The sequence below is a fragment of the Tachysurus fulvidraco genome, chromosome 19 (assembly GCF_022655615.1).
Source record: "Tachysurus fulvidraco isolate hzauxx_2018 chromosome 19, HZAU_PFXX_2.0, whole genome shotgun sequence".
Classification (NCBI taxonomy): domain Eukaryota; kingdom Metazoa; phylum Chordata; class Actinopteri; order Siluriformes; family Bagridae; genus Tachysurus; species Tachysurus fulvidraco.
In genome coordinates, this window is record NC_062536.1 from 18,740,095 (window position 1) to 18,755,094 (window position 15,000).

A 15,000-nucleotide genomic window follows, 5' to 3' on the forward strand; every position below is an offset into this window, starting at 1 on the left:
ATTAAAAAGTATTTAAGTAATTTGTAAAATATATAATTAATAATATTTATCTATGTAGTTGTTCATTCATTCATTCATTCATTTTCTACCCCTTATCCGAACTTCTCGGGTCACGGGGAGCCTGTGCCTATCTCAGGCGTCATCGGGCATCGAGGCAGGATACACCCTGGACAGAGTGCCAACCCATCACAGGGCACACACACTCTCATTGACTCACACACACTCACACAATTTTCCAGAGATGCCAATCAACCTACCATGCATGTCTTTGGACCGGGGGAGGAAACCAGAGTACCCGGAGGAAACCCCCGAGGCACGGGGAGAACATGCAAACTCCACACACACAAGGCAGAGTTTGCATGTTCTCCCCGTGCCTCGGGGAGAACATGCAAACTCCACACACACAAGGCGGAGGCGGGAATCGAACCCCCAACCCTGGAGGTGTGAGGCGAACATGCTAACCACTAAGCCACCGTGCCCCTCATAGGTGTTTATGTGTTTGATTATTTGTTTTTTTCTTTATTTATTTGTTTAAATTTATTGGATTCCTCAGTTCCTCAAAAAAAAAGAGATTATACTGAAATAAATATTGTATGATGTTAAGAACAGTAAAAAGCGGCGTTGTCAGTGTGCCATGTCGCCTCTCACCGTGATGTCGGTGACCTGGAGCCCAAAGTGCATCAGTGTTTGTTTAAGAGCGTTAAAAGCGAAACGCACTTTAGTCCAAACTCCTCTGTGACTCTCAGGGATTAAGAGCGGTGACCAAATCCCAGCTCTGTGAGCAGCTTCACTGTCTTCCTGACGGATTTTCATCTGAAACATAGTCTGATATTTTTCCCATCATGCCTCTGACCAGGTCTCTGTCCATGAGCTCATTGAGTGGCCTTCCTCTGTGGGAGGAAGAGGAGTTACCTGTGGAGGATCTGCTGCTGTTTGAGATAGCGTGGGAAATCACCAACAAAGGTGAGAGTCAGTGCGACACTCAAAATCCAGACTTTCAATCAGTTTCATCATTCAATCTGAGAAGGGGTTATAAGGTGTTATAAGGTGTTATAGATGCAGAAGTCTTTGTTTCGTTTACAAATCCATTCAATTCAATGATGATGTCAACATCTAGCATGTTCTGATGATTCACTACTTTTTTCTTAATTAATAAAATATTTTCAGTTCATAATTTGGGTTGTATTGTACTTTAGTGACAATGACATGCGATAAGACACAAAGGAATGAAAAAGGAATGAGAGAACATGCTTTTCTTCCTCCTATGAGCTTCAGAAAATTTGGATGCCTGTCGATCACATGACTTGTAACTAGAGATGTAAGTGGAGATGTTTTCAGAGCATTTCAATGATTATATTTAAAGGTAAATTGTAGCTAAGGAGCACAGGAACAGCCCAAGGAACAGCACAGGAACAGCCCAAAGCTGGAGACTTTCAAGGTTTTATTTTTAAGTGATTTATCTGAACGTTGTAGAAAGGTTGTTATGAAGGAAACTTCCGCTGAGTTTAAAGTATTTTATCTTTATCTTACATACAGATTTGTTAAATGGAATATCAGTGGGAAACGAACATCGCTCCAATCGTCAACCTTTTGTACTTTTTCATATTTATAGTATGATGTTCTCATAATACTAAATTCACTTAAAGAACACAGAACTAATATCGTTATTAGTAAAAGTGCAATACAATACAATAAGATGCCCTTACTACAGAATAAATGTGATAAAGTGTCCTGTAGGGTCCTCCAGTAATAGATCATTTCATATCATGCCCTCAATGTTGCCCCTACCGCAGATTATGTAATATATTTTGCCCTATAGAATGTGATATTGTGCCCTTTAGGGTGCCCCTACATTATATAATGTGATATATTGCCCTCTAGGGTGCCTCTACAGTATATAATGTGATGTGGTGCCCTCTAGGGTCCCTCGCTACAGTATATAAGGTGATATAATTCCCTCTTGGGTGCCCCTGCAGTAGATAATGTGATATACTGTAGTGCCCTATAATGTGATATATTTCCCTTTAGGGTGCCCTGTAATAGATAATTTTTTTTATTATACCCTCACAGGTCTACAGTATATGAGGTGATATAGTGCCCTCTAGGGTGCCTCTACAATATATAAGGTGATATAGTGCCCTCTAGGGTGCCTCTACAGTATATAATGGGATGTGTTGCCCTCTAGGGTCCCCCTACAGTATATAAGGTGATATAGTAGCATCTTGGGTGCCCCTACAGTATATAATGTGATTTAATGCCCTCTAGGGTGTCCCTACAGTATATAATGTGATTTAATGCCCTCTAGGTTGCTTCTACAGTATATAAGGTGATATAGTTCCCTCTTGGGTGCCCCTGCAGTAGATAATGTGATATACTGTAGTGCCCTCTAATGTGATATATTTCCCTTTAGGGTGCCCTGTAATAGATAATTTTTTTATTATACCCTCACAGGTGCCCCTACAGAATATAATGTGATATGTTGCCCTCTAGCATGCCCCATACAGTGCCCCCTAGGGCGCCCCTGCTCTATATAATGTGATATTAAGTACAGTTAATAATGTGGTAACAAGTCTAATATGTATTGTCCTTGTAGTTGTTTTACCCCCTGCCCCCAGTCTGCTCCATTTGACTACAAAAGTTTTTGCTCCCCCACATGCAACATTGACTGAATCTCTTCTCCTTCTCTTCTCCGTTCCTCTTCCTCTTCTCCAGTGGGGGGAATTTACACCGTCATCCAGACCAAAGCTAAGATCACAGTGGATGAGTGGGGTGAGAACTTCTTCATGATCGGCCCTTATTACGAACACAACTTCAAGACACAGGTGGAGAAGTGTGAACCTACTAACCCTGCCGTGAAAGCAGCCATGGAGGCCATCAGCAACAACGGCTGCCAGGTAGATCATGTTAAATCCACAAAGGGGCTTCAAAGGGTGGGGTAGTTATGTTGATGTTGATTTCAAAGAAAAAAAAATCTTTTTACTCCTTACATTTTTAATGAGATCTACAAAGTACAAACTTTCTAATCCAGCCAATCACAGGCCACTGTATATCCAACAACTGAGCTTCAGTTTAGCATCCACTTATTTCAGTTTAGCATCCGATCGCTTCCGTTCAACATCTGATTACTTTAGTTTAACATCTGATCACCTCAGTATAGCATCTGATCACATCAGTATAGCATCTGATCACCTCAGTATAGCATCTGATCACATCAGTATAGCATCTGATCACCTCAGTATAGCATCTGATCACCTCAGTATAGCATCTGATCACATCAGTATAGCATCTGATCACATCAGATTAGCTGCTGATCATTTCAGCATCTGGTTACTTCAGTCCAGCATCCAATCCTTTAGCATCTGATCACTTCAGTCCAGCATCCAATCGCTTTTGCATCTGATCACTTCAGTCCAGCATCCAATCCTTTAGCATCTGATCACTTCAGTCCAGCATCCAATCCTTTAGCATCTGATCACTTCAGTCCAGCATCCAATCTCTTTTGCATCTGATCACTTCAGTCCAGCATCCAATCTCTTTAGCATCTGATCACTTCAGTCCAGCATCCAATCCTTTAGCATCTGATTACTTTAGTCCAGCATCAGATCCCTTTATGATCCAATTACTTCAGACCAGCATCCAATCCCTTTAGCATCTGATCACTTCAGTCCAGCATCCGATCCTTTAGCATATGATTACTTCAGTCCAGCTTCAGATCCCTCTGTGATCCGATTACTTCTCGTCATCCGATCCCTTTAGCATCTGATCACTTCAGTTCAGCATCCAATCTCTTTAGCATTTGATCATCTCAGTTCCGTATCTGATTAAATCCAACATCCGATCTTATTCCTTTAGCATCCGACTATTTCAGCTCAACATCTGATCTGATGTGTTAAGCATCTAAGTCAGAAACGACATGTGACTAGCAACACATTTACAGGCAAAATACAAACATAATACATATAAACATATATAAACCTAATACATATAAACATATATAAACATAATACATATAAACATATATAAACATAATACATGTAAACATACTGTATATAAACATAATACATATAAACATATACAAACATAATACATATAAACATATATAAACATAATACATATAAACATATATAGAAATAAATCTCCAGAAGTCTGAAGCTGTTTTAAGAGTCTTTGAATTTGAGCTGATGTCAATGGATGGTGACTTTTTTGTTTTGCTTGTAAACGGATTTTGACATCACAAGCCAGAAGATGGTGCTGATAGACCTTGACAATCACAGACTGTTTTCACAGAGAGAGAGAGAGAGAGAGAGAGAGAGAGAGAGAGAGAGAGAGAGAGAGAGAGAGAGAGAGAGAGAGAATTGAATTAAGCTATATGTAAAATAGCAGTAAGTTCTAATTCATTATGAAATGTAAACTAAATGCGAACCAAAGCTGCCTGTTGATAGAGAAATGGATAAATAACACGTAACCATGACACAGTACTCTCTGTGTGTGTGTGTGTGTGTGTGTGTGTGTGTGTGTGTGTGTGTGTGTGTGTGTGTGTGTGTGTAGGTGCACTTTGGTCGGTGGCTTATAGAAGGCAGTCCATACGTGATCCTGTTTGACATCGGAGCCGCTGCCTGGAACCTGGACCGCTGGAAGGGAGACCTATGGAACACTTGTAGCATCGGGCTGCCTTATCACGACCGAGAGGCCAACGACTCGCTCATCTTCGGCTCGCTCGTCGCCTGGTTCTTTAAAGAGGTAAACACACCTCTGTTAAAAAAAAAATTAAAACAACAAACAACACACCTTCTCACTTCAGTCATGGCTGCAGTGGATTCAGAGTCAATCGTGGAAACAAGTGAATGTGAGACTGGAAAACCCCCTGACTGTGATGTCAGTCCATTACAGATAAACACACACATACACTCACAAACACACACACACACACACACACACACACACACATGCACACACACTGTGTAAACCCTGAAATCTGTCTGTGTGTAGTTAACAGATCGTCTTCAGGACAAACTCAAAGTAATGGCTCATTTTCACGAGTGGCAGTCAGGAGCAGGTCTGGTGCTCAGTCGCTCCCGTAATATCCCCCTGGCCACCATGTTTACTACACACGCTACACTTCTGGGCCGCTATCTGTGTGCTGGGAATGTGGACTTCTACAACAACCTGAATAAGGTCAGGTCAAGTGCTAACACACACACACACACACACACACACACACACACACACACACACACACACACACACACACACACACACACACACACACACACACACACACACATTTTCGATTGGCTTCAAATTGTATCTTGGTTTATCGTTTGATAGACTAGTCCTACCAGATTTAGTAGTGTTAGTTTTACCAGATAGGGGGCCACGGTGGCTTAGTGGTTAGCATGTTTGCCTCACACCTCATGGGTCGGGGTTCGATTCCCACCTCCGCCTTTTGTGTGTGGAGTTTGCATGTTCTCCCCGTGCCTCGGGGGTTTCCTCCGGGTACTCCGGTTTCCTCCCCGGTCCAAAGACATGCATGGTAGGTTGATTGGCATCTCTGGAAAATTGTCCGTAGTGTGTGTGTGTGAGTGAATGAGAGTGTGTGTGTGCCCTGTGATGGGTTGGCACTCCGTCCAGGGTGTATCCTGCCTCGATGCCCGATGATGCCTGAGATAGGCACAGGCTCCCCGTGACCCGAGAAGTTCGGATAAGTGGTAGGAAATGAGTGAGAGAGTGAGAGTTTTAGCAGATTGTGGTCACCTGTTTTTTAGTTCTACCAGATTGTGGTCTGTTTTGTGTCAGCTCCATCAGATTTGGTTCACCTGTATGCTGTGAGTTCTTTCCGATTGTGTTTAACCTGTTGTTTAGTTTCACCTGATTTGTATTAGTTATTGAATAGTTTGCAAAGTGTTTTTGTGCCTTGGTTTCGTGTACTTCCTGGATGATTTCGATTCATTGTTGAACATCATGGACGTCACCATTTCAAATGTAAAATCAATCGTGCTGAAACTCTGACATTTATCCATCCGTCTATGTGAAACCGGAGAGTAACCTGTTCAGTTAAACACTTATTATTCCACAGTAAAAGGAGAAGCTGTACTTGGTTATGTACTGTAGTGATAATTGGGCTGTATAAGGTCATCAGATGCTAAAGGCCATGCGATTTGGCCGAAGGCTAATTGACGGCGTGTTTATGATTGGGAAATGGATTGTCCGTCTGTAGCCCCTTAAGGAGGCAAATAGAACAGAGATAGGAATGAAGGAAACATGAACACGTCTCTCCTTTTATTCATTCCTGCATGGATAAATGTTCACAGCTAACATTATGTGGTTAGCTCAACCTAAGCAACCAACTCAAAATGGACCTTCCAATTAATTTATTTATTTATTTATTTCAGATCGAAAAATTAGGAGCTCTATTAAAAAAAATGTTCTAGCATATGTTTAGAATTTATTCATCCAGGTTTGCCGGCATTTCTGAGCTCCTTCGCTAGCGCAGGATTTCAATCCGATTAAATCAGCGTCTATTCTTTTTCGTTCGTTTCTGGTAACTCTTTGTATGTGTACCATTTACAGTACATTTACATTTACAGCATGTGACAGACGCCCTTATCCAGCGCGACATACATAAGTGCTTAAATCTCTAACACTGAATACATTAATGCTGCTCACTAGGTTACATACTTAAGATACCATGAGTTTAAAACATCTGTTCAAAGTTACAATGAAAAAGTGTTAAAGTTTTTTTTTTAATGCAAAGGATAAGGAAATAAGTGCTAGTTGATGTGTCTCCTGAGTAAGTAGGTCTTCAACCGCCGCTTGAAAATAGCCAGTGACTCAGCTGTCCGGACCTCTAGGGGAAGTTCATTCCACTGGTGCCAGAACAGAGAGTATTGTAGTATACTTGCCTCTTACCCTGAGAGATGGTGGACCCAGTCGAGCAGTGCTGGTAGATCTGAGGGTGGGGGTGCAGTGCGAGGAGTGATGAGGGCTTTGAGGTAAGAGGGAGCTGGTCCATTTTTGGCTTTGTAGGCCAGCATCAGTGTTTTGAATCGGATGCGTGCAGCTACCGGAAGCCAGTGGAGGGATCGCAGCAGCGGGGGGGGATGTGAGAACTTTGTCAGGGTGAAAACAAGCCGTGCAGCTGCATTTTGGATCAGTTGTAGAGGACGGATTGCGTTCATAGGTAGACCTGCCAGCAGTGCAGAGGTAGGAGCAAGTCACATGTAAGTCTCGAGTCATGAATGTCAAGTCAAAGTCAAGTCGAGTCTTTTTGTAATATTTGTCAAGCAAGTCCGAAGTCACAAATCTGCGACTTAAGTCTGACTCGAGTCAAGTCATATGTAATATCATATATAATTTTTTTTTTTACAAATGTTATATTTTAAAAAAGCAAACAGGACATTGTGAGTTTTTGTCACAACTGTAACAGTCCCGGATCTGCACGTGGGTCATAACCCCTATTTTCAGAACCCATGGGTTAGTTATGCTGAAGTTACAATAAAAACTTTACAACTTTACAAAATAAACTTTTTTAATAAAACGTTAAGCTGTCACGTTTTTCTGGATGTTCTGAGAAAGCTTTTTTATAATAATAACAACCATCTTGGGTAAATCTTGATGCAATATTTCTTATGTTCTGTAAAGCAGTGATTCCCAACCTTTTTATCGCCGCGGACCGGTCAACGTTTGATCATTTTTCCGCAGCCCGATTTTAGATTGTTTTAATTTAATTATTTTAATTTAATTGTATTTAAACATGCCTTCAAAATAAAATACAGTTACACCAAAAAATTAATATAAAGTGATTTAACATTTGAACTCACTACAACGCTAAATCTATTATAACCCTGAGCTTGTTTCTTTGCAACGAGACGGTTCCATCTGGGGGGTAATAGGAGACAACTACACCAGAAGTGTGTTGCTTATGTCCAGTTTATTCCGTTGTTTTGTTAAACATGACAAGTACCGGTGAACATAGAGAAGAGCGATACACACCTTCTCTCCACCAAAGCTACAACGCCACTGCCGCTTGCAGTCGCTCAGCTCCCGGATATTTAGCGCATACGCGGTATTGGTGCGGCTTTAGGTGACGTCTCTCAGCTCCCGGTTAACCTCTCGTCCATGGAAAGTCGCACAAACCCGAAAGAAATACACCACAGTAAATAAAATGTAAATAATTTAATGTTCCTTGGGCGTCCCGGTACCATTTGGTCCATGGACCGGTACCGGTCTGGGGACCAGGGGTTGGGAATCACTGCTGTAAAGCTGCTCTGAGACGACTGTTAGTAACAGTAACACGAAAAAGTAACACAAAAAACATTGATATTATGGTGATGGGATTCTTAAAGTAAGGAGATGTTTATTTCACATTTATGGAAGGATTGTGTGTGTGTGTGTGTGTGTGTGTGTGTGTGTGTGTGTGTCAGTTTGATATAGACCGGGAAGCAGGAGAGAGACAGATCTACCACCGCTACTGTCTGGAGAGAGCTGCAGTACACTGCTCGCACGTTTTCACCACCGTCTCTAACATCACAGCCGTGGAGGCCGACCACATGCTGCACAGGAAACCCGGTGGGTCCGAACACCACTGTGACGAGAAACAGACTCTTTGTTTAGCAGCTATAAACACCCTCCTTTTATTTCTCTTTTGACAAACAGTTTTTTTTTTGGTTTTTAATGCAGTTACACAGAAAGGACAATATGCGTAATTTAAAAAATAAAAAAAATACAAATGTCTTAGCTGAAAATGTCCAAGTGTGAAATAAATGTCTAAAGAACTTTCCTTTACCCATCCACGACTGCATGTTTGTGTATGTATGTAGAGCATGTACGAGTCTCTGTGAAGGAACGGTTACTATGGAAACTAATAAATCCAGTTATTCCAGAGTTCGGCATCGCTGTGATATCGGATTCATTAATTAGAGGTATTTATCTATAACGTCTGGACTGATGTGATTGTATTGTCTCGGCAGATGTGGTCACACCGAACGGTCTAAATGTGAAGAAGTTTTCGGCTATGCACGAGTTTCAGAACCTGCACTCGCTGAACAAACTGAAGATCCAGGAGTTTGTGAGAGGACACTTCTACGGGTAAAGACTTTATAATGAACATAATCAAAGATCTTCCACAGCATCCGAGATTTACATCATAATGAAGTACAGTTTGTGGTTAAAATGACTTTCACTGACACATCTGTCTAAAAAAAAAGCAGCTCATATTTATCTTCAGGGAGCAAGCTTAGTGGTTAGCACGTTCGCCTCACACCTCCAGGGTTGGGGGTTCGATTCCCGCCTCCGCCTTGTGTGTGTGGAGTTTGCATGTTCTTCCCGTGCCTCAGGGGTTTCCTCCGGGTACTCCGGTTTCCTCCCCCGGTCCAAAGACATGAATGGTAGGTTGATTGGCATCTCTGGAAAATTGTCCGTAGTGTGTGAGTGTGTGAGTGAATGAGAGTGTGTGTGTGCCCTGTGATGGGTCGGCAATCCGTCCAGGGTGTATCCTGCCTCGATGCCTGATGACGCCTGAGATAGGCACAGGCTCTTATTTCTACTGATTAAAATGTCTTGTAAGTCCATTTCCATTAAATACGCAATAATGAAAATATTCCACAAAAATTTTCACACATCTGCATGACAATCGTTCCGTCTGCCACTGATCTGTAATTATATCTGATATATTTCTATTTTCTAGATTCTTTCGTTTGATTTTTTTTTTGACATAGCCATTAGGAACAAAACTTCTACACTTTTTCATGTGACCAATAAAATGCGACTTCTATTTCACACGTTAGTGTTTCTAAGCTTTGAATCCAGACGTGTCCAAGTTCAGTATGAATTCCCGAATCATTATTTATTTTGATTTCTCAGTGTAGAAATGTGTAAGGGTTAAAAATCATGCTGTCGGAAACTCAAGGTTCTTGGTGCTGATGAGTTTTTGATCTCTTCCCATACAGTCATCTGGACTTCAATCTGGAGAAAACGCTGTACTTCTTCATCGCAGGCCGGTACGAGTTTTCCAACAAAGGAGCCGATCTCTTCCTGGAAGCTCTGTCCAGGCTAAATTACCTGCTTCGGGTAAAAACTCATGTCCTTTAATAACTGTAATAACTTTAACGACGAACTCACTGCATTTCTTTTTCCAAATCATGCTCAGATTTTACATTTATTTATTTATTTATCTATCTATCTATCTATCTATCTATCTATCTATCTATCTATCTATCTATCTATCTATCTATCTATCTATCTATCTATCTATCTATCTATCTATTTATTTGTATGATTGTTTTGATCATTTTTTTCTCGTGTCACACAGACCACAGCCTTTCAGTAAGAACTTACTTAAAAAAAAGTGGGATAGAAAATGCGGACTCTTCTTTCCCAGCACATCTATCGTGTATCTCGAGAAACATTGCAGCTCAGCTTTATATAACAGTCTCCATCTTTTTTTCGACATCTTACAGCGAAAATGAAATCACGATGCATGGTGTAGAAGGAAGTCCAATCATTTTCTTTCTGCGTCTGATTTGTGTGTTCCGTCAGGTCCATAAGAGCGACGTGACGGTGGTGGTTTTCTTCATCATGCCGGCGAAGACCAATAACTTCAACGTGGAGAGTCTGAAAGGGCAAGCCGTGCGAAAGCAGCTGTGGTGTGTCATCACACGTGAGGTTAACGATCTGTGCAACGGACTGTAGCTAATCCCAGATTAGTGTTCTGAGGGAATCTGTGTTCTCCTAAAGCTCGCAAATATCCGTCTTGCTTTCATCAGACAGGCTGTCGATCACGTAAACTATCAGACGCATATCTCATAGCTTGTACGGAATAAAACCTTCAAGCTGATTATTTTTTATTAATTATTCTTGTCTATAACATCTGTACATTATCTATAACATCTCAGTATCTATAACATCTGTACATTATATATAACATCTGTACATTATCTATAACATCTCATTATCTATAACATCTGTACATTATCTATAACATCTGTACACTATCTATAACATCTCATTATCTATAACATCTCATTATCTATAACATCTGTACACTATCTATAACATCTCATTATCTATAACATCTGTACACTATCTATAACATCTCATTATCTATAACATCTGTACACTATCTATAACATCTCATTATCTATAACATCTCAGTATCTATAACATCTGTACATTATATATAACATCTGTACATTATCTATAACATCTCAATATCTATAACATCTGTACATTATCTATAACATCTGTACACTATCTATAACATCTCATTATCTATAACATCTCATTATCTATAACATCTGTACACTATCTATAACATCTCATTATCTATAACATCTGTACACTATCTATAACATCTCATTATCTATAACATCTGTACACTATCTATAACATCTCATTATCTATAACATCTCAGTATCTATAACATCTGTACATTATATATAACATCTGTACATTATCTATAACATCTCATTATCTATAACATCTGTACACTATCTATAACATCTCATTATCTATAACATCTGTACACTATCTATAACATCTCATTATCTATAACATCTGTACATTATATATAACATCTGTACACTATCTATAACATCTGTACACTATCTATAACATCTCATTATCTATAACATCTGTACACTATCTATAACATCTGTACATTATCTATAACACCTGTACATTATCTATAACATCTGTACATTATATATAACATCTGTACATTATCTATAACATCTGTACACTATCTATAACATCTCATTATCTGTAACATCTGTACATTATCTATAACATCTGTCTGCGCATTATCTATAACATCTCATCTATAACATCTGTACATTATCTATAACATCTGTACATTATCTATAACATCTGTACATTATCTATAACATCTGCATATTATCTATAACATCTGTACATTATCTATAACATCTGCACATTATCTATAACATCTGCACACTATCTATAACATCTGCACATTATCTATAACATCTGCACACTATCTATAACATCTGCACATTATTTATAACAGTTCTTGTACTCTAACAGCGAGTGTCGTATTCCTCTGAAAACACAGCGGCAGTTTCTTATTTAAACGGCGGCATGTAATAATTAATACGAAAAAAATATATAATAAAAAAATTTGCATGTGCATTACAGATTCCCGTGAATGTGCTGTTGCTATAGAAACAATAGTATAACTATATTTATTATTAGGATATATAAAATGTTTTAGCTGTTACGGGAAATGAAACAAATCAACGTCCTTCAGCACTGGTGATGTTTTGATCTGATGTATAACAATTCATGGATCATTCAGGATCATTTGTTTATGTATTTGTATAGAATTAATTTTAATTGTATTTAACCTGTTGGCTGCGTCTCGATCCGCTCCTTGTTCACTACTCAGGGCTGTGATCAGGAAGCACCACAAAAACTAGGGAGTGTCGATGCTCCTAAACTAAACTCTACATGACCTCATGTTTATCAGTGCCCCGGTGTGTATGTACACTATACACTGATTCACTACCTAGGGAGCTAGAGAGCGGATTGAGACGCAGCCTTGGTATAATAAACAGCTATATTAAGCAGAAATGGGATGCTGATTGTGATGAAACTGCTCTGAGGTGTCAGTAAAGTCTCGTTTCCTGCAGGGACACTGCGCAGTCGGTGAAGGAGAAGTTTGGCAAGCGCTTGTATGAGGCGTTGTTAAGGTGAGTCATGAGTGACTCCATGATTGTGGCCCTGGTGCTGTTTTTTCCATTCACACATCTGTATATAAAAACAATTTAAAGTGTAAACTAATCTCTGAACGTGACTCTATCACCTAGGAAACTACACTGATCTCACTTTTATTCATTCATTCATTTTCTACCGCTTATCTTATCCGAACTGTGCCTATCTCAGGCGTCATCGGGCATCGAGGCAGGATACACCCTGGACGGAGTGCCAACCCATCACAGGGCATACACACACTCTCATTCACACACACACTCACACACTACAGACAATTTTCCAGAGATGCCAATCAACCTACCATGCATGTCTTTGGACCGGGGGAGGAAACCGGAGTACCCGGAGGAAACCCCCGAGGCACGGGGAGAACATGCAAACTCCACACACACAAGGTGGAGGCGGGAATCGAACCCCCGACCCTGGAGGTGTGAGGCGAACGTGCTAACCACTAAGCCACCGTGCTCCCCACTTTTATTCATATTTTCTTTAAATATAAGAACTGAAATAATAAGAAAATCCCATTATTTCTTTAATAAAGCAGGAATCTCAGACTCCGTTATTGTTAGGTTTCACATTCACCCCTTGTGTAATGTTCGGAACGTTCCAGGATGACGTCACGTCTTCAGCAGGAAGTCGCGTCATCACGATCCTGAAGATCGTGAAAAGAAGAAAAGTGAATTCTCTGAAAGTATATTGGAAATGAAAAAGAAACACAAATATGTCTGTGGAGTCTTTGTCACTGTAGCATTGATGCCAGCGATGACCCTGACACTCGTGAGATCAAAACATTAGATAGTCGCCTGAGACAAACCATGAAATAAATACTTTCTTAGATTCGTAATTTAATTAAAGATGAGGGTTTAAGAGTTACTATGTTGACATATCAGCGTGACGTTCTGACCTTCTCATGGTTTTGCGGTGTTGACGATTCAGACACGTGTTAATGCAGAGTGATGTTGATGGTGGTGACGATGATGATGTGATGATTGAAGATATTTACAGCGGCACGGTGTGATGTCACAGAGACGGTCCCACACACCCCGAGGATATGGGGCATCCCTGAAAACACTGATGTGTGTGTGTGTGTGTGTGTGTGTGTGTGTGTGTGTGTGTGTGTGTGTGTGTGTGTGTTTCAGTGGTGAGATCCCAGACATGAGCAAAATCTTAGACAAAGACGACTTCACAATAATGAAGAGGGCCATTTACGCAACGCAGGTCAGAGGAAGCTCACTACATGCTCCTTTAATAACTTGAATCATGCTCAGGTTTTACATTTATGTTCGATTTTTTACATTTATTTATTTATCTTTATTTATCTTATATGACAGACCACAGAAAAAAAATCCGGACTTATGAAGCTTTATCAGTCCTTGTGCCGTTATTAGCGATACCATGAAGCGTAAAACACACAGATGGATAAAATGAACTGTACATTATCTATACATTATCTATAACATCTGTACATTATCAGTAACATCTGTACATTATCTATAACATCTGTACATTATCTATAACATCTGTACATTATCTATAACATCTGTACATTATCTATAACATCTGTACATTATCAGTAACATCTCATTATCTATAACATCTGTACATTATCAGTAACATCTCATTATCTATAACATCTCATTATCTATAACATCTCATTATCTATAACATCTGTACATTATCTATAACATCTGCACATTGTCTATAACATCTCATCATCTATAACATCTGCACATTATCTATAACATCTCATAATCTATAACATCTGTACATTATCTATAACATCTCATAATCTATAACATCTCATTATCTATAACATCTGTACATTGTCAGTAACATTTGTACATTATCTATAACATCTGTACATTATCTATAACATCTGTACATTGTCAGTAACATTTGTACATTATCTATAACATCTCATTATCTATAACATCTCATTATCTATAACATCTCATTATCTATAACATCTGTACATTGTCAGTAACATTTGTACATTATCTATAACATCTGTACATTGTCAGTAACATTTGTACATTATCTATAACATCTGTACATTATCTATAACATCTGTACATTATCTATAACATTTGTACATTATCTATAACATCTGTACATTATCTATAACATCTGTACATTATCTATAACATCTGTACATTGTCAGTAACATCTGTACATTATCTATAACATCTGTACATTGTCAGTAACATCTGTACATTATCTATAACATCTGTACATTATCTATAACATCTGTACACTATCTATAACCACTTGATG

The 15,000-nt window shown here is 39.4% G+C and overlaps 1 protein-coding gene across 1 annotated transcript in view; it reads left to right on the forward strand.

The window, feature by feature from the left end:
* The first annotated feature begins 720 nt into the window (after window positions 1-720).
* Window positions 721-15,000, forward strand: part of gys2 (glycogen synthase 2) — a 20,746-nt gene continuing 6,466 nt past the window's right edge. Inside the window, exons 1-10 of the mRNA XM_027160399.2 lie at window positions 721-963; window positions 2,713-2,894; window positions 4,549-4,740; window positions 4,990-5,175; window positions 8,424-8,568; window positions 8,970-9,087; window positions 9,948-10,068; window positions 10,537-10,643; window positions 12,648-12,707; window positions 13,866-13,944. Of these exons, the coding sequence (XP_027016200.2) occupies window positions 843-963; window positions 2,713-2,894; window positions 4,549-4,740; window positions 4,990-5,175; window positions 8,424-8,568; window positions 8,970-9,087; window positions 9,948-10,068; window positions 10,537-10,643; window positions 12,648-12,707; window positions 13,866-13,944 (1,311 nt within the window). The 5' untranslated portion in view covers window positions 721-842. The remainder of the gene's footprint in view (window positions 964-2,712; window positions 2,895-4,548; window positions 4,741-4,989; window positions 5,176-8,423; window positions 8,569-8,969; window positions 9,088-9,947; window positions 10,069-10,536; window positions 10,644-12,647; window positions 12,708-13,865; window positions 13,945-15,000) is intronic.